This window comes from Zalophus californianus, chromosome 13 (genome assembly GCF_009762305.2).
Source record: "Zalophus californianus isolate mZalCal1 chromosome 13, mZalCal1.pri.v2, whole genome shotgun sequence".
Classification (NCBI taxonomy): domain Eukaryota; kingdom Metazoa; phylum Chordata; class Mammalia; order Carnivora; family Otariidae; genus Zalophus; species Zalophus californianus.
In genome coordinates, this window is record NC_045607.1 from 76,480,251 (window position 1) to 76,505,559 (window position 25,309).

Sequence of the window (25,309 nt, forward strand, 5' to 3'; positions counted from 1 at the left end):
ATAGTAAGCAATATGAATACTAACTTGAGGGAGCAGCTCATATGATGACATTACTTATCTCTATAAAGCAGGAAGGAAGGAATATATTAGGGAGATGTTGACCCACCTAACTTTCTAAGTTAGGTCCCATTAGCATGAATTTAATCAACTGTTTTATGTGTTACAAATCTCTAGAGCAGAGATAACAACAGTGCAACTATCGGATGCCTGGGTGGCTCAGTCAGTTAAGTGGCTGCCTTCAGCTCAGGTCATGATCCCGGCATCCCGGGATCGAGTCCCACATCGGGCTCCTTGCTCAGTAGGAAGCCTGCTTCTCCCTCTGCCTCTGCCTCTCCCCCTGCTTGTACTCTCTCTCTCTGACAAATAAAATCTTTAAAAAAACAAAACAAAACAAAAAAATAGTGCAACTATCAAATTTCAATCCTAAGCTCAATTTAACTTGGAAGAAGAGAGAACACTTTTTTTTTTTAAAGATTTTATTTATTTATTTGAAAGAGACACAGCGAGAGAGGGCACACAAGCAGGGGGGAGTGGGAGCAGGGAGCCCGATGTGGGGCTCGATCCCAGGACCCTGGGATCATGACCTGAGCCAAAGGCAGACGCTTAACGACTGAGCCACCTAGGTGCCCCGAGAGAGCATGTTTTAAAATTATTTGCACAAATGAAGAAAAATAAAGGAAATAGATGTAACAGTTTCATAACAAAGTAAGATCATAAAGGGAGGGGAACACAAGCTGAGTTTGAACCAGGAATCTAAAATGCCCTTCTTTACTTCCTAATTATATTTGCTAATTTTATAACTCATGGGTGTGTGTGTGTGTGTGTACATATACGTAGCATTACATTATTATATATGTAGATAGCATTACATATATATAGTATATGTATATCATATATATAGCATTACATTATTATAATGTACTTATAATAAGTAAGTAAAAGCTTGCTTAACTTGCCAAACCTCTCCTGCCAAGGCTGCTGGGAATGAACGACCAATAAAGGAGAGCTCTGTGATGGTGAAATGATACAAAGGAAACCAACTTAAAGGGGAATTAGGAAGATAATACATAACTTGCCATAAGGTTCAAAACTAAGGGCCTTAAGTCATACAGCTGATTTATTTTATTTCTCATAGTTTTAAGCATTTTACTCAGATCTTCCACCAAAGAGAACTTACCTTTTTATTCCCTGAAATGTACTGCTGGCCATGTCTATGATGCCTCCCGTTGGCCTTGCTACTGCTCCAACTAAACCCTTCCCAACGCCTTTAAAGAAACCAGCTGCTCCTTCTTTCTGAGCTCCTAGAAAGAAAAAAAGACAAAGGTTTAGGCAAGTGGATCAAGAACGAAAACAGAATCAATTTGTGAAAGACCTGGTAATATAGATCACCCAAAGGAATATACTTGCCTTTGATTGGTTTTGTAACAATTCCTGTTATGCCACTTACAAAACCCTAGAGGAAAAGCACAATCGAAAACTTTGTCATGATGTTAAAGAACCAAGTCTGGCTTACAAAAAAATAGAGAATTCTGCTTTCTAGACACCGTAAGAATCTAGAAAGCACTGAAACAGAAATACATCTAGAAATACATTGCCTAAGTATCTTAGCTAAAGAGAATGCTTTAGAGGCTACTGACTTATTTTATATAGGACACAACTCACTGCTCCTCCAATGTCTAAATAATGCTTGAAGGAGTGCAAGTTAAATGTCTATTTTCTTATTCGAAGAATGTAGCTTTAAAAGATATTCCCTGAGGAGCGCCTGGGTGGCTCAGTCAGTTAAGTGTCTGCCTTCGGCTCAGGTCACTGGGACTGAGCCCCAGGTCGGGCTCCCCTGCTCAGCGAAAAGAGTCTGCTTGTCCCTCTCCCTCTGCCCCTCCCTCCTGCTCATGCTCGCTCTCTCAAAAAAAAAAAAAAAAAAAAAAAGATAATCCCTGATGGGTTCACGACCCTGGGAAATTTCTAACAGACACTAAGCTTTTCCTCCACGAGTGATGCCTTCTCTGAGACCAGCTGGTTGCTTATTCATGGCTCTCTTCTCTTCTGTGTAGTCTTCATCCAGAGTCATGGCGCAACCCCCTTAGCCATAGCATTGGTGATGTTGGAGGCAGCACCAGCTAATCCACCTAGCAGAAATGATAATTATTTTTAGTTAAAAGCAAAGGTATCATTACTTTTAGCATAATCATACCTGAGAGCAGGCATTCTCTTTCTTACCAACAGCTCCACCAACTAGTGCCTTCATCCTAATGCCATCCCCTCCACAAACTCTTCAGGACCCTGGATGGCTCCCTAAACGGTCAAATAATAATAACAAAGGTTACATTTTCTTTTAAAGGTGAACTTATTGATATAAATGAAGAAAGCAGTAGTGACAAAAATAAAAATATCCTAGAGGAAGTGACACCAGCAAAAAACTTCACATGAACAAAATTCTCAGAGATATTTCATGACATTGGAAGTACAAAGAATAAGTTGATCCAAACTCAGGAATAGGACTATTCACCAGCGTGTACAAATCATGTTTGCTTCAAACTGTAAGTTACAGGATGAGAACATAAGCACAAACTACTCTTGATAATTTTTGTAAAAGAAATAAATGCACTTTAGTTCTTAATATTTCTTATGTTTTAAATATACTAAACAATGTAAGTAACAGTTTTACTTTTTCATTACCCTCTACATTTAAAAGTCAAAGTAGGAGAGATTTGAATATTTTAACAGAAAATGTTAAGGGACACAAAACAATCATAATTTTTGCCAGTGGTTAAGACTGCTTTTTTGCACAGTGTCTGCCTGCAGTTATTTTTCCTGTCCCACACAACAGTGCAAGGCAAGACTGCCTGCCCATGGTGATCTCACTTCTACTACAGAAAAAGTTTACCCACCTTTAATATTCTAACAGAATACTTAAAATTCAGTAGATCTTACTGAAGTCTTAAGTTTAAATTTTGAGGGAAAAGGGTTAAAATTTCCCTCCAAATTTTCTCAAAACCTCTTAACTGTTCTCTGCTGCAAAATCACGTTCTTTTGTTGTGTCTCCCAAAAATCTGTTTACACCTACTTTTTAAGTTAACAATTTGGAATGCGTTATTTGTTCAAAAGTATTAGAGATATATTAAACAATGCAAGAATAACTATTTTGTTACCTGGTACGGTTCATAAAAAAACGCTTCCACACCTTCAGAAAATTCTCTAATCAAGCCAAAGGGATTTCCCAAAACTTCAAGTCCAAGAATGAGTACATACATTTGCTTAATGGCCTAAAAATGAAATACAAACATTAATTCAATCAGAAAAAAATCTTAATATTCAGTACACACATCCAGTTTTTTTTTTTAGGCTAACATCCTTATCAATTTCAACACCTACACCATATCAGCCTATTTATCACTAGTTTTGTTTTAGATTTTTTTTTTTTTTTTTAATTTGACAGAGACACACACAGTGAGAGAGGAACACAAGCAGGGGAGTGGGAGAGGGAGAAGCAGGCTCCCCACAGGCAGGGAGCCTGATGCGAGGCTCAATCCCAGGAGTCTGGGACCAGGACCTCAGCCGAAGGCAGACGCTTAATGACTGAGCCACCCAGGCGCTCACTAGTTTTGTTTTTAAAAAGTTATTTGGTGTTAGAGTATTAGAAATAATACGACATATTTACCTAAAGCTTTAGAATACTCAAAATGCTTTCACTTTTACAACTATGTGTGACAGTTGCTATTACCACCATCATTTTATAGACTGGAGAAACATACAGGTCAAATGATGCCCAGTGTCACATAGTAGGTAAATAGCAAAACTGGAATCCAAACCCAGACACCTTGAATCAGGCTTAGTGTTCTGTCCACTACAGAACAGCGGTCTCAGACACTCTATAAATTATATCCTAAGATACTAGAGTCTTTCTAAAGGTGGAAAAAAAATCCATTAAAATAACACACCTAACTGACTCAACAACATAATTACATTAAAAATAGCCTGTATTCAGTTAGTTACTAATAGTTTCCCTTGAAACTATTTTTTTGAAGTAAGTTTGGTGCATTAGTTAATATTTTATTTAAAGATACTTGTTTAAGTCCACACATATCCAGAAAACATTTCTGTCAGTGGCTAAAAAACAGAAAGGCAAAAAATTGAAATGGTGGCACGGCTCAATTTCTTTCTCAATCCTGAGAAAAAAAAAATTTTTAAGATTTTGAAAATGGTTATTCACTTTCTTGTCAAATCTACATTATACATGTACAGACACAGATTCACTATATCAATCTGTCCCTTTATAAAATAATCTCAGACAAACCTGTTTTGAATAGTGTCTTATTACTTCAGACTGTAGTTCAGATGCTGTATGGAACTGATAGTTCAGTTCAAAAAATGCAAGCCTGAAAAACACATAAATATGTGTGAGGGTGTGGGTAGAAGGAGAGGAAGAGGGAGAGAGGGGAAGAGAATTTTTTTAATATTCATGAATGGTTTCATTTTCTTTAGAATTTTTCTCTCAATCTTTCCTTTCCTTACATTTCCCAAGCGAATCAGAAAACGTGCTCTTTTACATATGTGCATTCTGGTCAAAGAACTCTCTAAGACTCTCATGAGAACTATGGATCTTATCCTCAGAAAAGCCATCAATATATACGTATTTTTACATCCTTTAGCGGATTCAGAGCCCTCTGGATCCCACTCACGGACACGGACTGGATTTTTCAACTCTGCCCTGTCATGGCCCACACAGAAAATGTCTGGCACGCTGAGGTGAACGGAAGAGGCTGCTCAAGAACGGCCAGACTTCAGCTGCGGCAGGTCCCGTCTGATCAGCTGACAGCTGAGGAACCAAGGTCGGTTGCCTGCTAACCTATTCACAGCATATATGGATCCACTGCTTGGGAAGCTCTCTGTTAGCTGGTAAAACAGAAGCTGGACGAGAAATCTCATCCCATTCCCAATATCTTCAAACCTATGTTCTTTAATTTGTTACCTAACTTTATCTAGATTTAGAGTTACATCCTACTGGACTCACTGATTCTTACTATGGTTCTTAATAACAGTTCTGGGTGCTACCTGAAAAGGTCACTCTCATCTGAAGTCTCCATTCAGATACCCTAATAGCCTCCATTATAACTCACATTAAAATGTATATTCTTGGCTGTAACATTTAAACGAATACCTTCACTTCCCCTATCATGGCATTCATTTTGTTCTAGTCACATACGTTTTGAAGAATCTCGATCCTAGAAGCCTTGAAGCCACATGGTTTAAGCACCATACCTCTGGGCATACACAGCTTCTTAGGATTCCTTCCATAGGCCAGAAAGGCCTTATATGATGCACAAACTTGTATGGCCTCTCTCCCTCTTTCTTAAGGAAATGATTTAATAATAACCCCTGTCTATGACCTCCAATATCCTTTACACACTTTTTCACTTGTAAAGTTTTTAGGTAAATATAAAATGGACTTTTCATCAATTTATAGATTTGAATATTAAACATACTTAAAAACTACATCTTGTACATCTGTAAGGGTGGCACCAATACTCTTCAGCAAAAGATTTAAAGAACGAACGGCCATCAGTCCTTCCTGTTGTTCTGAATCTTTAGCTTCTTTGCCCGAACTCAAGGAAACACTTAAATGCAACTAAAGAGATAAAGAGATAAATATTGAAAGCACTATCTTCAAGATGACAATTTTAACCTTTAAAATTTACTCTTATTTTAAATTTACTACACAAGATTTCAAAGTTACCTGGATTATGCCGAAATTAAGTGAAAAGTTAAAAGAATTTAAAATTCAATACAGCTCTATTTAAATTTTAAATTCAGCAATGTAAGCTAATACGGTATTTAGGCTCAATCCAATTCTTTTGGTAAAGCTATGAAAATAATAATTTTTATACTTTTTTTTAAAAATAATAATCTAGAACTTGAAGTTGTTGAAAATAACTCAAATAGTGTTTCAACTATTAGAATTAAGTTAGCATGTTGCAATCAGTTAAAACAAACTTTCACATTTTTGTATTGTATGCATTTATGTATGTGTGTATATATATGCATAGCTATACAATAATTTTCTTCAGTGTTATGTAATTCAGAAACTCTGTGTTAAGAACTTCTATTTAGTTCCATTCAGTCTTCACTTCTTAAATCAAGGTTACTTCATGAATTAATTTAAAACTTACAGACTATAGTTAGTAATACTATAGTGCATTATTTGAAAGTTGCTAAGAGAGTAAATAAATCTTAAAGTTCTCATCACAAGAAAAAAAACTTTTTTTAACACTGTGTGGTGATGGATGGTAACTAACTTACTGTGGTGCTCATTTCACAGTGTATACAAATATCAAATCATTACCTTATACATCTGAAACTAATGCATATGTCAATTATACCAATAAACAGACACACACACACACACACACACACACAATTTTGAAAACTGTCATTAAATACGTTAACAGAAAACTAAGGTAACAAAATGTTAGGTCAAGGTATAAACATATAAACACATGTTGTAGGTGGCTCCAATATTATTTCTATATAGTGAAAAACTGTGAGAAGTGTAAATAAAAATTTCAAAGGATTATTCCTGCTACTTTACTTTATTTACAGAATTTATATACTAACAGAGAACATAATTTATATGCTCATCTCCCCAAACAGACCTAGATTATCGAGGATGATAAAAATGACTTCTATTTCCCCTACCTTGATAGGAGATATATGGAAGTATTCATAGAGACTGACTTGTGATGAATCTGCTAATGAAGCTGTTTTATATTCTTCTTGGAAAGCTTCTATATCTTTATGAAAAAGTTCGATCTATAAAGAAACAAAAAGTATTAACAACTTAGGATCTGTATGAGGCATTTAAGTCAACAGCTCAGACACTGCAGAACACTCCCCTGTAACATCCATATTCAACACTGTTCGTGACTAGAAAGTTATTGCATGAGAAGGGAACCGAACACCTGTTAGTAAAGCTTTGTCCCTAACTCACAAATTGATAAGCATATCTTCTTCTTTGTTCCCATCTAATCCATTAAAAAACACCAAGCTTTTCTTCTTGGGACTACAGAGTTATCCCAAAAGGCTATGATAATCTAGCGCATCAACACTTGCTTAGGAATCTTTGTTTCTTTAAATATAATCATAGTTCATTTGTAGCTTTTTAGTAAATACCTCGCTGACATCTACAAAGGTCCACGATATAATCAAAAAGGGGAAGGCACTGAAAATGATGTTGTATGAAGTGATGATTATGGCTTTTATTTTTGGTAATCAACATTAATTCTCTTTTAAGCACAAATTTAAGTTACTTCTGTATGTTGAGAAATGGCCCCAAAGTTCACATTTTGACCTATCATCAATAATATTAAAATGATAGCCTTATTAAAAGTATAGGATCTGGAAATTGACTTCTGGGATGACAGTGTGAAGGGTTCTTTAAACCAGCTCCCCAGTGAAACTGGTGAAATTAAAAAAAAAAAAAATTGGGGGTGCCTGGGTGGCTCAGTTGGTTAAGCATCTGACTCTTGGTTTTGGCTCAGGTCATGATCTCGGGGTCATGGGATGGAGTGCTGCCTTAGGGTCCACACTCAGTGGGGAGTCTGCTTGAGATTCTCTCCCTCCCTCTATGCGCCCCCTGCATGCTTGCTCTTTCTAAAATAAATAAATATTTAAAAAATTAAAAAAACATTTAAAGCCACTATGAATGAACCTAATGGTATAAGCAAATAAAACATCTTTTCACTTGATCTTAGCCAAAAGGCCGAGAAGCGATGCAAATAAAACATCTTTTCAAGAAAATCTACAAAAATTTGGTAAGAAAAGTGAATCTGTAGTATTTGAACAAGTACCGTTCTCTCAGATCCCCTCCTAGTTCAACAGGCCGTAACTCTCCTCTAGACTGCTACACTCAAGAATGCAAAGCCCCCGCTCTCTGCCCAGTCTCCAGTCAGGAGTACTTTCTTCCCGGGAGGCATAAGATGTTAGCATTTGTTACCCTGCCCCGTTACCAGCTGCTAATGCTACATCATGGGGGACGTGGGGGCTCCCTCCAGCTGCCCAGCCTCTACTCGTGGGAACAAAGGCTCTGCCTGGGTGTGACTCCGACGAGAGTGCTGGGTTCTCATCCCTCTTGTCCACCTCCAGCTCTGAAGCTCTGGTTCAGACAGTTTGACCTGGGGGCAAGGAAACTTTCACTCCTATCTTTTCCCAAAGAAACTGCCTTCAACTGCAAGAGAGTGTGAAGAAGTTCAAGCCTGAGCTTTAGGAAACAGTGACTGTCATAGGGAAAGGTAACTATCAGGAAAATCATTGATTCAATGAAGATACAGGCTAAACTGTAGGTCTCTTAGTTTTCATGATAAAAATGGGGAAAGAGACAATTTAAAGGGGTCCCCCTGGGGCTAGAACAGATATCAAACACTGATCTCCAGATCAATTCCTTCAAAAAAGAAAAAAAAAAAAAGCCCAAGTTTGATTAGTTTGCAGAACAATTTATGGCCTAAGGTACTGTGGAAAAAAAAAAATAAAGCAATCAGCCAGCAATTAGTGGAGCTCAATAGCTAGTGTGGTTGTGAAAAAGAGGAAGAGGGCCCCGCCCCCAAACCACTTATTCCAGGGTAAGGGTGAGTATCCCAGATGTTCACCTGAGGAGCAACACCCAAAGCTTAAGAATGCAGGAAATGTCAGGGGTGTGGGCAGGATAGACTTCAATAAAAAAATCTAACCAGTCATAGAATGAACAAATAAGCTAATAACAATAAGCTTTGGAGAGAGAGGAACCAGTAGCCAGTTTTTATAGTGTATCATCTAAAATGTCCAGTTCCCAACCAAAAATGATGATATATGCAAAGACATAGGAATGTATGACCCATACACTGGGAAAAAACTAGGCAAAAGAAACTGCATGTGAGATGTGACCAGGCTGGATTAAAAGAAAAATACTTCCAAGTAACCATTGTAAGTATGTTCAAAGAACTAAAGAAAACCTGGGTGCCTGGGGGGCTCAGACGGTTAAGCATCTGCCTTCGGCTCGGGTCATGGTCGAGCCCCACATGGGGCTCCCTGCTCAGCGGGGAGTCTGCTTCTCCCTCTGCCTGTGCTGTTCCCCCGCATGTGCTCTCTCATGCTATCAAATAAGTAAATAAAATCTAAAGAACTAAAGAAAACCATATTTAGAAAAGTAAAAGAAATTATGATGACCATGTCTTATCAAACAGAACAGTATATCAATACAGAGGGAGAAGAATTATATATTAAAAAATCTATTAGAAATTCTGGAATTGAGAACTGTAACAGAAATGGAAGATTCACTAGAAGAACCTAACAGTGTATCTGAGCTGACAGAAGAAATATAAACACTTCATTATATGCTAAATTAAATGCACATGTTTCATCATGAACTTGAAGTGTTAAAGATTATGCAATCTGGAGAACAGAGGAAAAGAGGAAAAATAAGCAGTCTCAGAAATGTGGTACACCATTAAGTGTACTAACATATACAATATGGGAGTATTAGAAGGAGAAAAGAGAAAAAGTAGAAAAAATATGTGAAGAAGTAATAGCTGAACACTTTCTAAATTCAATGAAAAACAGTAACATATCCAGGAGGCCAAATGAACTCCTAGTGCATAAATGGAAAGAGGTTCACTCACAACAGATACATAAAAGTTAAATTGCTGAAAGTCAAAGACAAGGAGAAAATCTTAAAAACAAGAAGAGAAAAGCAACTTATTACATACAAGAGGACCCTGATAAGATTAATAGTTGGGATGCCTGGGTGGAACAGTCGGTCAAGCGTCCTTAGATCTGGCAAAGGACTCTTAAAAATGACACCAAAAACATGAACAACTAAAAAGAATTTGGATTTCATTAACATTAAGCTTTTGTGCTTCAAAAGACATCAGGAAGTAAAACAACACACAGAATGAGAGAAAATATTTGCAAATCATTTATCTGGTATGGAACTTGTACTCAGAATATTACAATTCAATAAAAAGGAGACAACCTATTTAGCAAAGGCAAAGGATCTGAACAGACATTTCTCTGTAGAAAATATGTAAGTGGTACATCAACACATCAAAAGATGCCCAAGATCAACTACTTCACACCCACTATGATGGCTAGAATCCAAAGGATAGATGAAAACAAATGTTGATGATGATGCACTGAAATAAGAATCATACATTTTTTATGATTTCAAACTTCACAAATATTCATAGCAGTATTATTCATAATAGCCAAAATGTGGAAATAGCCCAAGCATCCCTAACTGATGAATGGATAAACAAAGTGTGGCATATCCACAGAGTACTGGATATACATAATATGGAATATATCCATAACGATAGAGTATTAGTTGGCCATAAAATGGAATGAAGTACTGAAACATGCTACAACCGAATGAACTCTGTAAACATTATGCTAAGTGTAAGAAGCCCATTAAAAAAAACTACATAGTGTATGATTCCACATATCTAGAACAAGAAATCCTATAGACAAAGTACCTTAGTGGTTGCATGGGACTGGGATGGTTTCTTTTTTGAGTGGATGAAAATGTTCTGGAATGAGATAGTAATGATGGCTGTACAATTCTGTAAATACATTAAAAACCACTGAACTGTCCACCACAAATGATTAAAATGTATGATGTGTGAACTGTATTTCAATAAACTGCTATTGAAAGATAAAAAAAGTATATTTGTCTTTGTCCTTATCCACATAATTTATATTATCTTCAGAATTCTTTTTATGAAGACAGCTGAAAAAGAGATCATATCTGAGCTACCCCATCACTGTGATTTTACAGTCTTTCCATCAGTCACAAATAAGATACTACCTTTTATTTTTATCCCTTCTCTCATTGAATATTCTTGTCACACCCAAATTTCTAAGTTATTCATCAAAACAGAAGTAACCCAGGAAAATAAAAAAGGAAAAAACAGTGATGTGAACCATGACTACTTCTCCCTACTATTGGCCTAAAACTTTTCCTATTCGCTAACTCACCTTCAAAAGGCTATTTTAACTTGTCTTGCTTTCTTCATCTATAATCTGAAAACGTGATTTCTACCAATTTACCCACCGTAGCAGCATAAGAAAAATTTAAAAACTTTATTTTTAAGATGGATCGAAACCATTTTAATATCTTTAAAAATTTATAATTTTTTTAGTCCTCCTCCTTCCCCAACGCTTCCCGTCAATGCTAGCATTCTAAATCTTACCTCGGTTTTTTCAGTCACTTCAGCTTCTGTCATAAGTTCTGCTAAAGCATAGACAAACCCAAGATCTAACCTGAGGTCCATTTCTTGGATCAACACCTTGAAATACCTGTAATACAAAGCAGAAAACATTTAAAAACCATCGATTAAGTGCATTAAGAAAATCAGGTAAGAAAAAAAGCATTAGATAACTATTAGAATGTTGAAATTTAGGATTTTCTAAATGAACAAATAAAAATGTCATGGCAACATTGTTCGTAATAGCAACCAACTCAAAATGTGAAAATGCCTATGAAGAGAAAACTGGTAAGTAAACTGTGGTATATAGTCATAGAGCAGAATATTACACATTAGTGATAATAAACTCTAGCGAATACAGCAAAAATAATAAATTTTGGTAAAAAGTTGAATGAAAAAATCCAGTCCTAAAAGTATACATTCAGTTTAAAAAAATTTTTTTTAATTAGGAAAAAAAGGAAAACTAAGAAGCATAATGTTTAGGTACATATGTACAATAAAATTGTATTTTAAAACGTAAGAGATGAAGTTAGTGTTTATCATGGCTGACAGGGTGGAAAAAACAAGAAATAGGGGAGTAACATATCAATGGGTGTTTCTGTCAATATTCTATTTCTTAGACTGGGTGGTGACAATTTTAAGATACCATTTTTTTGTTTCTAAAACAATATGCAGTAATTATAGAAAACTTAAATGAGAAAATAAAATATAAGTACATTTCATTCACAGCCTTCTGACTCTTCAAGATTATAAAACAGATTTTCCTAATCTTTATAATTTAATATTTTGTATGTAAACCTTTGCCTCACCTGAAATCGATTCTTTAAAGAGTATAATTAATTCACATATTTAAATCAAAACAGTAAATAAACACACAGAAATATATTAAGACACTTACTTAATACGTGATATCTGGGAATGCCCTGCAGATCTCATGACAATACTGACATCTGTAAAGGGCTTTGGAGCTACAAAAGTTAATAAATATGATTAATCCCATGATGCTTTAAGCAAAAGATAAGCATTTTCTTGCAATTTAATACACATCACAATGAAGATTTACTAAATCATGAGTGTCAATTAAAATTACTATTTGTAAGATTGATTACAGTCTTATTTCAGACCCCAGGATTTTTTTTTTAAGTATCTATATTCACTTTAAGGATAAATCCTTAAATTAGTAATCTTAAAGTAGAAATATGCATTAGAATCACCAGGGAAACACTGAAAACACAGATTTCAGGGTCTTGTCCTGGACTTCCAGGTAGAGGGGCTTAGGCATGTGCAATGGTGAACAGCTTCCAAGCAGATTATCAATACCGCCTTAGATAGTTCAGAGCCAGTGGTGGGGAGGTGGCGGGTGGGAAGCAAGGGGAGGAGGGAGGAAAGAGAAAGGGGAAGAGGGATAGCAGAGAAAGAAGGAATATGAGGGAGAAGCAGAGGATGGAAGAACAGACTTGTCTTTACAATCATCTGAGAATACAGGACATTTTCCATGGTTAGAAACCACTCTGAATTTGATTTTCTTCACAATTTATTCAAAGGTCCTAGTAGTTTTTAAATCAGGAATTTACAAATTAGTAATATTTCTAAAAATTTAAATATATATTCCTAATTAATCTTCTCCTCAGAATTCAATGTGTTGTTGACCTTAGTTGAGTACTTGTCCCTTTACAAGAGGTTTAATTTTCTAATGATCCCACAGAAACTAAACTTGAGAATGGTTTCATTTCATGTTTTTATAATAAAATAAATCATACAGAGGCTACAAACATTTTTATGGCAATCTAGAAATATAAACAAACCTGAATCCATGGTGACCGACTTGGGAGGTTTAATTGGATAAAACACAAATGGAAATATAGCACCATGTATCTGGTTTTGGATCTAAGAAAATAAAAACAGGTCAGTATATTAATATGTTAATTACAGAACCCGACTAGAATAACAGGATTTAATAAGTAGAAGGAATCAAGCAGTCTAGATCCACACAGAAACTGAAGCACTAGGTAAGAGAGGCCATGGGAATACATTTGGTTTATTGTTATGTTCCTTATGAACACAATTTGACTATCTTTTCAGACTCACCTGTATTCTGTAAACTTGAATTCTAAATGATGACTGATGTGCGGATGTGCTATATTCTACTTTCAATGCTGGAAGATAATTTCTTCTTATAGCTATTACATGTGGCTGCAGAATTTTCATGTTAGTACCACTAGGTGTGAAGCGAACCTGAAAAATACCCGCCCCCCCCAGACTGTTGTATTTCTCTGTATTCATAATTGATTAAAATTAGAAATTTGTACTGAAAACTTTAAAGATAATGTTAATTAAAACAGTAGCTTAAATAGTTGATTAGACTGGATCTTTACAATCTGACTAGGTTTAGACTGGATCTTTCCAACACAACTCACAAAAATGTTCATATAATCCTTATAGCTTAGTTGTATCTTTTTATATAAATTTACTAAAAAATAAAGTCGTAAAAGAAAAAATAATTTAAAAAGTATAATAAGTAAAACAACATATTGGCTTCTTGTTAACTAAGGAATAGATCTCATTAGCATCTTAAGAGAAAGTCTGAGTTGTTAATACAGACAATTATTCCTGTAAAGTATTTTGTATAAAGTATATATGACAGAATTCATTGTTTTGTAAGGAAACCAGACTTTCCTTAAAAGTTCACTAGTGATTCATCTAATTACAACAGGTAAAAATTATATTTTTATTATATATTAAATATTACCGGAATGTTAGTGTCCAATTCAATAACCTTATCTTCTGAAGGTGAAGATTCAGTATATTCCTTAAATTCTTTCTCTAACTTCTCAGTGTGCTTTACACTCATTGGCTTCCATCTTGCCTTCTTCTTGGGCTTTGTCTCCCAAACCACATCAGAACTTATATATGAAAGAAAAATCATGGTGCTAATTTATAAACGTTTTCATTTTACCTGGTTTATTACATGAATTGTAAAACCTTCAGTAAAATTTTACAATATCCTCAGTTATACGCAAGTACACTACTGATTTAAAAATAAGAATTCAATCAATACTTAGACTTTTACCCAGACACTATTTAGGTGGTAGAGATATTATCAGTAAACATCCTTGCCATCCTAGAGCTTTATTTTAACGGAGTGACAGACCCATAAATAGTAAATATAATAAATTTGTATATTTAATATAGTTAAGAAGTGAAAATGCTTTTGAAAAAAAAAAAGTAAGACAGGGTGATCTGGAGTACTGAGATACGCCAAAGTGATGGGGGCTGCAGTACTGAAACAGAGTGCTCAGCCAGGGTGTCACTGACAAGACAGGACTTCAGCAACCTCACAGGAGATAAGGGAGTCATGCAGCAGACAAGAGAAAAGCATTCCTGGGACAGGGACTAGCTACAACAAAGACTCAAAAGCAGAGCACGCCTATAGTGTACAAAGAAGAGCAAGGAGGCAGGCAGGCCTGGAACACACTAAGAGTAGAAGATGAAGACAGACAGACAGTGGGAAGCCAAATAATGTAAAGCCTTATAGAATATTGTAAAGACTGAGTTTTATTGTGAAATGAGGAATCACTGAAAGATGAGATCATCAACGTGATCTGACTTAAGCTTTATGAAGAATACACTGTGTGTTGGGAGAGAGGGGAAGGGGTGAGGATGAAGGTCAGAAGCAGGAAAACTGGTGAGGAGTTTAACGGAGTAAGTCAGGAGAAAAACGGTGATGGCTCTGCCTAGGGTAGAACAGTGAGGCAGTAAAAAATGGTCAAACCTGTGTCTGTCTTGAAGGTAGGGTCAGCACAGAACTTCTAGATGGATTAGATGTGGAGTGTGAAATAAAGAGAGGAATCAAAGATGATTCCAAAGCTTTCTGCCTGAGCAACCAGAAGGAGGGAGCTGTCATTAACTCCAAAGGGGAAGCAGGTTTTGTAGAAGGATGTTAGGAATTAGGTTTTACGCATATGAAGTTTAAGACGTCTCTTCGATATAAGAGTAGATATTTTGTGTAGGTGGTAGATATACAAGTGTGGAGTTTGGGACAAAGTTCTGGTTAAAGAAACATTTGCTAAATTTTTTGGTATATATTGTGGTATTTGAAACAGGGAAGAGAAGAGGACTCAAGTCTGAGGGCTCCAGGGCACCCAGTATTAAGCAGCTGAGAAGAAGCCAAGGAACCAACACATAAAGTGAAGAATTCTGGGATAGAAAGAAAAACCAAGATGGTGAGGTATCCTGAAAGTCAAGGCAAAGAAAAACTATCAAGAAGTAAAAAAAAAAAAAAAAAAAGATGGGATCTGTATAAGTGCTATAAACTTAAGGAACATGAAAAGACCAGTGTCATGGTGTGTTGACAGCAAACTCCTGCTGGAGTGCTGAAGAAAGAATGGGTAAAATAATTATTGGATATAGTTAGTATATTAAACTCTTCTGTAACTGATAACACTTTTGAGGAGTTTGCCTATAAAAGGAAGCTATAAAGTGGGCAGTAGGTAGCAGGGAAAGTAGGCTCAAGAGAATTTTTTAAGTTGAGATAAATAATACTGATGGGCATAACCCAAAAGAGAGCCAAAAATTATTGATGTAGGAGAGAGAAAGAATTGTGGGATCAACGTCTCAAGGAGGCAAGAGGAAATGGTATAGAATACAAAGTTGAAAAATATTTTTAAACAGGAGCACATGTATCTATGATAACTGTGGAGAAGATGTCGGCACAGTGTGTAGGTAAAAAACGCTCATGGGTAGAAAGTTGTGATTTGGGGGAATGGGTCTTTGGAAATTCCCTTTTGACTGCTCCCATTTTCTCACTGAAATGGGATACAAGGCAGTGAGGTATGAGAGAAAATGGGGGTTTAAAATAAGACAAAGTGTGAAATTGTAATCTAAGAGGGGATGGAACAAATCTCACTTACAGAAAAATTGCTGACTTAAATACAGAATAAAAACATTCCTCTACATTCTAAAATTACTCCGTTTACAAATGTAAGTTATTTAAGTATTCCATTTATTAATTCCCTCTAAAATTTATATTCACTTAATAAACAGAGAGGCAGGAACTGTGTATTATTCCTCTTTGCACTCACATCATTTAGCATAGTACTTAGAAAATAATAAACATATCTTGAGAACAATAAAAATTTGTTAGAAAATAGTCTTTAATATTCCTTTTTAAATGGCATGGATTCCATTCAATGAAAAGCCAAGGGTGTTTCTAGATAAATTTATATAGAAAAACAAACTTAAACCTATACCATATACCTTTAAATTGTGTGACAGCTTAAACTCAAGCGTTAAAACTATATTATCCTGGTTATACAGACTGGAATCTATAAATGCTCTCAAATTAGGCACTAATATATACCAATTAATTTTACCTTAAGTATTTATGAATAGGAATATTAAAGGCATAAAGAAGAGTTTTACTGGTGATAATTTACATGGGGAATGATATATTCCATATTATCTTATTGTATCTTAAAAGTGTCAAGCTCAAGTTAAAGAATGATTGGCTTTATTCCTCCAACAACTATTTATAGAGCATCTATACTGTATCCTAGACTGTGGGTAGTGATAGAAAATTAAATATTTCCTTATGACATGTTAAATAAAGTATACTTTTGATAAGCTGAATAAATCTTTTTTGAAAGCTGAGATCATCAACATAAGACAGGATTTATAAGTTTGATTTGTCATATCTTTATCTCAAAAGGCAAAAAAATCTCAAAAGCATTTTTAAATCAGCATTACCTTAGTATTCATAGTCAAAACACGAAATTTAAACAATAGTTTTAGATTTTACTATCACCGTTCTTAATGATTAAAAGAACTAATTACTTAAATTTTAATGTATCTAACCTTGTAATGCCAATATAGGCTACTTCTTGCTTTGTGTAATTGTTGACGAGAGAAATTCCAACATCTTGTAAGGCCAACACAATTTCTTGCTCTGCTAACTCTGCTTTCTCACTTTCATATGTTGCTTTAAATACCCTTGGATCTTCAGTGAATAAAATAATGCGTTGTAAGCCTTCAAAGAACGAAACTAAATAAATGGTCTTTTTCCCCGAATTTATAGGTGTCATCATATCCTAAAACAAAAAAATCAGAGTCTTAACCAACAGGAAATCTAGATTCCACATTTGAAAAATGAGAATTATAACGGTAACTCCTTCAAAGGGTTGAACAAACTAAATGAATTAGTATTTGTATAACATTCAGAAATTTACATAATTAAACAGCAGTTGATGTTAGCTTCTGCCATTATTATTATGAAGTTATTAATCAGGAAGAGAGGTTAACTGTTATTGTTCTTTCAACATCTTAATAAAATTTAGTCTTCCTTAGTAGACTAATCAATAACACAAAATATTATTTTCTCTGCTTTATTCTAAGACCAAGCAATGTGTTATGTTAAAAGTTGTTTAGTCAGAAATTTGTATTTCCTTACACAGCTGAATTAAATAGGATAAAAAATATCTGACACTTCAGTTGCATGCTCTATAAAGCACAGATATTCACCACATGGTTAATTCTGCAGGAAGCCCTTATTTATAAGCATTGTGTTAATATCAGGGTCTTGAAGTTCAATGACAAGATAATAGCAAATTCTAATAATAAATAGCCATGAATTTTTGGTCAATATTCTGGTGCATATTCTGATCAATAGGAAATTTTAATATACAGTAGTCCCCCTTCTCTGTGGTTTTGCATTCCATAGTTCCAGCTACTTGTGGTCAACCACATTCCAGAAGCAGATGATCCTCCTTCTGACATATGGTCAGAAGATCAGTAGTAGTCTAATACTACATCCCAACGCCTACATCTTTCATCTCACTTCATCTCACCATCTATGCATTTTATCATCTCACATCATCATCATCAGAAGGGCAAGTAGAATACAAAGTACTTTGAGAGGAGAGAGAGACCACATTCATAGGACTTTTATTACAGTAAATAACTGTTTCATTTTATTATTAGTTTTTGTTTTTAATCTCTCACTGTGCCTGATTTATAAATTAAACTTTATCACAGGTATGTATGCATAGGAAAAAACATGGTTTATACATGGCTGGGTACTATCAGTGGTTTTGAGCATCCACTGGGGGTCTGAGATGGCGGGGGGACATACTGTATCATACACATTCATGTTATAATACAGTGAATTTAAACAGTGGAATTGCTACCATAAAGTCAGTACCTAGAGTTAAGCTATTTATAATACGTGCTAAAATAAAATACACAGCACTAAAACTACACTGAAAAATAAGACAACTCATTTATTTCCAAATAATTCTGAAGTCCTAATATTCTGAAGTGGATTTCAGATTTATCTTTATAAAGTTTAACTATCATTATGATATAAATATGCAAAGTACTAATCAAAAGATCAAATAAGATTATTTATATAAAATAAAATCATTTTTCCTGAATAAATTCTAATAACCAATAATTAAAAAATTAAAATTTAGGCCAATTACAGGCAGCCTTCTCAAATATTACAAAAAACAAAAAAAACCTACACTGGACTCCACAACAGCAAAAACTAGAATACAATGGAAAAATATATCAATATACTAAGAGAAAATGACCCTCAACCCAGAATTCCTTACTCGGCAAAAATATCCTTTCAGTAAGTACAAAATAAAGTTGCCTAAAGACAAAAAATACTAAATTTCACCATCAACAAGGACTCACTCCTGTAGGAAATTCTACAGGAGGAATTAAGGTGATTCAAGATGGGCCGTTTGCAAGAAAAAAATGTTATGCAAATAAAATAGCACTTATTTGTGAGAAAACATTTTATAAAATTCAATATCCAACCATAATAAAAACCTCTGGCAAACAAAGAGTAGATGAGGAGCTTTGTTTTGTTTTTTAACCTCTTATCAAACTGTCCTCCGAAAAAAAGAGGACAGTTGATTAGTACTTTGGCAAAGATCATATTTGAAGGCAAAAATGTTGAAGGTATGTAATTTAAGATCATCTATAAGGCAAAAATACCTGCAAACACCACTTTCACTCAATAGTATATTAAAGATCCTAACCAGTCCAGTAAGGCAAAAAGAAATTAAAGATGAAAGGACTGAAAAAGGGGAAAACAAAACTCTAATTATTTGAGTCATGACTGCCCATAGAGAAAAATAAAAAACAATATTAATGAGAATTCAGTGAGTTTTCTGCATACAAAATCAATACACAAAATGCTGTAACACTCCCATATGCTAACAAGCTTAATTTTGAAAAGATACCATGAGTTACGGCTCTAGCAGTTGATGAGTAGGTGATCTCTGGACCAACCATCTTGCTAAGAACAAGAACTTTCACTAGACAAAAATATAAAGAGAATAATGTGTTTGAAAAGACAGCAAGGCTACCAAGGCAATAAGGATTAATGATGCCAAGATCTGAGTGAGAAGGAATTCTCAAAAAGCCAACTGTCAATTATACAAGTAGAAGCAGACACTGAGAAGTTAAGAAAATCAGAAAAATATTGTGTAGTCTCATGGAAATGGAAGGATTAAAGCTGGAATATAGGGCATAAAAAAAAGAGAAGGGGTCACAGCTTCGGCTTTTAGTTGAGTCCCCAAAGGGCTATACTCTAGGTGGCAGGGTGAACTCAAAGTAGACTAGTCCTTACAAGGATTGAAGACTAGATTCAAATCATTTCAATCCTCCTTTAGATTAAGGTAATCCCTCCCCCCTCCCGACCAGCTGCCTGACAAAGGCAAAAACCATTTCTTCTCAAGAAAAAGGGATACTATACAGTGCCTCAAATTGTCGCTAAAACTTTTCATATACTATGTCTACCACATAGTCAAAATTAAACATGCATTTAAGGAATATATGTGAGTGAACACTAAGAAAAAAAAGAGAAGATGTAACAGTATCCACAAGAGATCTAGATATCAGATTATCAGATAGGCTTTAAAATAGCTACAATTAATATATTCAGTGTAGGGGCGCCTAGGTGGCTCAGTGTTAAGCGTCTGCCTTGGCTCAGGTCGTGATCTCAGGGTCCTGGAATTGAGCCCCGCACTGGGTTCCCTTGCTCAGCGGGAAGCCTGCTTCTCCCCCACTCCCTCTGCTTGTGTTCCCTCTCTTGCTGTCTCTGTCAAATAAATAAATAAAATCTTTAAAAAATATATATATTCAATGTAACAAGGTAGAGAATTTTGAAACAATAACTTCTAAAATAGAAATCCTAGAACTGATCATTTCAATAATTAAAGTTAAGAACTCAATGGATGACTTTAAGAGATTAGATACCACAAGAGAAGTCTAGTGAAAGGTCAGAAAAAGATATTCATACTGAAGGTCAGAGAGAGAAGGATGAAACAGTATAGAGTATCACATGAAAATCACAAGGGACATGGTGAAAAGGTCTAATATTTTTGTAATACTGGAGTCCTAAGGTGAAGAAAAAAAAAGAAGTGCCAACTCTGAAATTTGACATCCAGCATAAATATCCTACCCCCCCCCAAAAAAAGGGACAAAATAAAGACATTTCTAGACAAATGAAACTGAAAGAGAATTTGTCAGCTGTCGACTTGCATTATAAAAATACTGAAGAGAAGAAAAATTAACACAAATGGAAACATGGAGATGCGGTTTTGGAAAAGCGGAAGAAAGGAAAACGTGAGTTAATTTAAAATGCATTATTAGTTGCAGAAAGCAGTAATAATACTTCTTATGGGATTTAATATATATTTAGAAATAAAACACACAATAGTACATATGATGTAAGAGGGTAAATGGAGTAAGAGTTCTAAGTCCTCATATTATTGGGAAAGTGGTACCAGTACTAATTTACAGCAGGTTTTAGTAAGTCAAGAATGCATGTTGTAACAGCACTAAAAGCTATAGATTTCTTTTAGTGTGATGATGTCTATACATTCCTTGCAGAACACATATAAGCTATGGTCATGGGTTGTTACAAGAGATATGTGCTACTGTGGATTGGGCTTGTAGGTCAAAGTGGCTCATAACACACCCAAGTGAGCCTTAGTTCCATCACAACAAAACTGTCATTGCAGGTGACCAAAGAGAATGCTCCTTAACTGATAGGCAAAATGTCTGATGCTCCCGGCTGGCAAGTTTTGTTTCCTGACCTGTATCTTTCTGCGTAGGCAGTTGCAAACTGTAGTCTATGATAGTTTTGAGAGTCTAAATGTTTAAATCTAAAAAAGATACAATGGTGGGCACTGCAATATTATATACTAATGATTGCATGACTAAAAATGATCAACCTACCAGGAAATATAACAATTCTAAATTTTTATCAACCTAATCACATAGTTTCAAAATATAAAAGCCAAAATTAACAAAACTAAAAGATGAAAGTATCTACAGATTTTAAATACAATGCTACAAGCAAACAGGTGTACAAAAAACCTAATGAGCTAGAAGATTTAAATATAATTAATAAACTTGAAATTGACATATATAGAACATTGTAACCAACAACTACAGAATATTCTTTTCAAATATACATGAAATATGCACAAAATGACTACACAAAATCTGGCCCACATATCTATCTCAATAAATTTCAGGACCGAATCAGAGTATGTTCATCAAATCACAGTGGAATTAAGTTAGAAATCAACAAACATAATTAGAAAATTCCCTTACTTTTTTGAAAACTAAGCAATGGACCTAAGGAGCCATGAAACCAAATATAAAAAAATCACAAAAATATGTAAAATATTAAAAACAAAATATATATATGGAACATAAAAATAAATTAAAAATGAAATTTAGAAAATATTTTGAACTGAAGGATAATAAAGTACATCAAAATTTGTGAGATAAAACTAAGGCTGTTTTTTGGAGGAAATCTGTGCCTTTAAGTGACTTCATATAAGACGAAAATCTGAAAACCACTTATCTCATTATCTGCTATTAACTCGATTGTGTCCCCACATTCCCCCAAAGTCATATGTTCAAGTCCCAACCTCCAATGTGACTCTTTTGGACACAGGGCCTTTATGGAGGTAGTTAAGGTTAAATGACATCACTAAGGAGGGGTTAGGGCTCTGATCCAACAGGATTAGCATCCTGCTAAGAGATACCAGAGAGCTCACTCCTTCTCTCTCCACCATGTGAGGACAGAGTGAGAGGGTGGTCAACTGCAAGTCAAGAAGAGTCCTCACCAGGTTCACCAGAACCTGACCATGCTGGCACTTTGATCTTGGGCTTCCAGCTCTCAAACTCTGAGAAATAAATTTGTGTGGTTTAAGCCACCCAGACTAAGGTATTTTGTCATGGCAGCCCAACCAGACTAACACAGTAGCTATCTCAAAAATTATTTTTTTAAAGATTTTATTTGACAGGGGGGAGAGAGAGAGAGCATGCGCACATGCACAAGCAGGGGGAGCTGCAGGCAGAGGGAGAGAGAGAAGCAGCCTTCCCACTGAGCAGGGAGCCTGACGTCAGGCTCAATCCCAGGACCCCGGGATCATGACCTGAGCCGAAGGCAGACGCTTAACTGAATGAGCCACCGGGCATTCCGACTAATAACATTTTAATAAGAATTTCTCGATGTCATTCAAAATGTTACTGGAAAATGTTTATACATAACTTTATCATTATAATAAACAAATCACTCAAAAATAAATTCCTTAGTGGGTCCCTAAAATGATCCTCACAGAAGCCACACTGACCTAAAATGACTGTCAGTGCACAGACTACATCTGTTAATGAGGCAAATGCTGAAAGCACCTTACCTAAGCCTAGTGTACCTTTTATAACGTAACAGCAGCAAATAATGATGTAGCCATATAGGACCTCTTCTGGTTTTAAATGTTTTGGTTAAAGTTTGAATACTGCTTTTAAAATCTTTGGCAGTTTTTTTTTTAAACAATATTTGGTTCTAATCCATGAGCATGGAATGTTTTACTATTTCTTTGTGTCATTTTCACTTTTTTTGATAAGATGTACAGATCTTTACCTCTTTGGTTAGGTTTATTCCTAGGTATCTTATGGTATTTGATGCAGTTATAAATGGGAATCAATTCTTTGATTTCTCTTTCTGCTGCTTAGAGACTATATTATGCTTAGAAAAATAAGTCAGAGAAAGACAAATACCATGTGATTTCATTCATATGTGGAATTAAAGAAACAAAACAAATGAAGATAAGGGGGAAAAAAGAGGCAAACCATAAAACATTAACTTTAGAGAACAAACTGAGGGCTGCTGGAGGGGGATGGTTAGGTGGGTGATGGGGATTAAGGAGGGCACTGGTAATGATGAACCCTGGGTGTTACATGTAAGTGATGAATCACTCAATTCTACTCCTGAAACTTAAAAAAAAAAAAAATCTTTGGCAGTTGTTTAAAAGTACAGACACAAAACAGGCCTTATAAATAGCAAAGCCAGAAGAGACTATCTTTAAAAAAAAGACATTTAGAACAGTAATACTCAACCCCATACGTACATCCTTTTGTGCTACTTCACCATGGCTTTTTCCACATCTCCACTTCAGCTTTCTAGAGCCCACTGGATCAGCCCATGTATAAAATACTGCTTTTCCAGGAGGGAGGGAATCTTCTATTTCACTGAGAGAACTATCATAAACAGTAAAAATATGCATTAAATTAAGTGCAAACATATGAATGTATAAAGAATCTAAAATAACACTTAATTCTGAGTCCACACATTGAGATTTGTGATAGTTCTTATTAAGAGTAGACTGAAATTTTTTTTCCTTATACAATTAAAAAGAGGTTTTCTAAGAAAATGAGAATATTCAAGGGAAACATTTGTCCCACTTAGAAAATAAAGAGTTTCATGTTTTTGAAACTTTTTTCTTAAAGATTTTATTTATTTGAGAGCGAGCACAAGCAGGGGAGCAGAGGTAGAGGGAGAAGCAAGCTCCCCACTGAGCAGGGAACCTGATGCGGGGCTTGATCCCAGAACCCCGGGATCATGACCTGAGCAGATGCTTAGCTGACTGAGCCACCCAGGTGTCCCCATTTTTGAAACTTCTTTGAACTTTTGTTTTAATGCAAATGAATTGTGGAAGAAAACCATTCCAACTATTATCTATACTAAATCTGAGAGAATTTAATTGGGAACTCTTTCCTAAGTATTGGTCTTATTCTGGCAAAAACAAGACAGCTAAATTATTTTTTAAAAATCTTAAGACATGGCATATAGGGGTGCCTGGGTGGCTCAGTCATTAAGCATCTGCCTTTGACTCAGGTCATGATCCCAGGGTCCTGGAATCGAGCCCCGCATCGGGCTCCCTGCTCGGCAAGAAGCCTGCTTCTCCTTCTACCCCCTTCCTCTGCTTATGTTCCCTCTCTCGCTGTGTCTCTGTCAAATAAATAAATAAAATCTTAAAAAAAAAAAAAAAGACATGGCATATAAATCTAAGAAATTCAATCAACTCACAAAATAATTCCCAGAAAAGCAAAAAATTGGAGAAGATACAAACCAAAGAAATAATAGAATATAACTTTTCTGAGCTGAAGCAGCAGCTGACTCTGGAAATTCAATGGCAGGACAAGACACAAAATTAATGAAAATGGAGTATCATCCTAGACATATCTTTGTAAAAAGTTTAAGTTTTAAGAAAACATACGGAAATCTGCCCATAAACTTCTAGGAAAATCAGTTTTACCCACAAAGAAAATAAAAATAAGACTGGTCTCACACTTTTCTATAATATTGAATGCCAGAAAACAATGGAGCAATGTCTATACAATTTTGAGAAAAGAAGTTAGGACTTAAAATTTTACGTCAAATTGTCATTAATTTGCAAGAGTAAAGCCATTCTCAAACAAGCAATAACATATTATCCACAAACTCCTACTGAAAAAGTAACTCAAAGTCTTTTTCCAACCAAGCCAGAGAAGACTCAAAATAAAAATTTAAGAACTGGGATATAGTGGCACCTGGCTGGCTCAGTTGAAAGATGTTCTGGCTCTTGACCTCAGAGTCCTGAGTTCGAACCTATATTAGATGTAGCCATTACTTAAATAAATAAAACTTTAAAAAAAATTGGGATATAAAAATATTAAGCAACTAGTCAAATCAACTTGTCAAAAGCCAAAAAAGCCTTGAATAAACACATTTT

The 25,309-nt window shown here is 35.2% G+C and overlaps 1 protein-coding gene across 1 annotated transcript in view; it reads right to left on the bottom strand.

Annotated features, from left to right (window-relative positions):
* VPS13A (vacuolar protein sorting 13 homolog A) overlaps nt 1-25,309 on the bottom strand; it is a 270,154-nt gene that overhangs the window by 39,338 nt on the left and 205,507 nt on the right. The window contains 18 exon segments of the mRNA XM_035723481.1: nt 1,178-1,301; nt 1,408-1,453; nt 1,968-1,978; nt 1,981-2,073; nt 2,076-2,126; nt 2,218-2,244; nt 2,247-2,292; nt 3,150-3,263; nt 4,295-4,376; nt 5,484-5,626; nt 6,694-6,807; nt 11,217-11,322; nt 12,130-12,199; nt 13,037-13,118; nt 13,320-13,466; nt 13,981-14,134; nt 17,085-17,317; nt 23,666-23,795. Of these exon segments, the coding sequence (XP_035579374.1) occupies nt 1,178-1,301; nt 1,408-1,453; nt 1,968-1,978; nt 1,981-2,073; nt 2,076-2,126; nt 2,218-2,244; nt 2,247-2,292; nt 3,150-3,263; nt 4,295-4,376; nt 5,484-5,626; nt 6,694-6,807; nt 11,217-11,322; nt 12,130-12,199; nt 13,037-13,118; nt 13,320-13,466; nt 13,981-14,134; nt 17,085-17,317; nt 23,666-23,795 (1,773 nt within the window).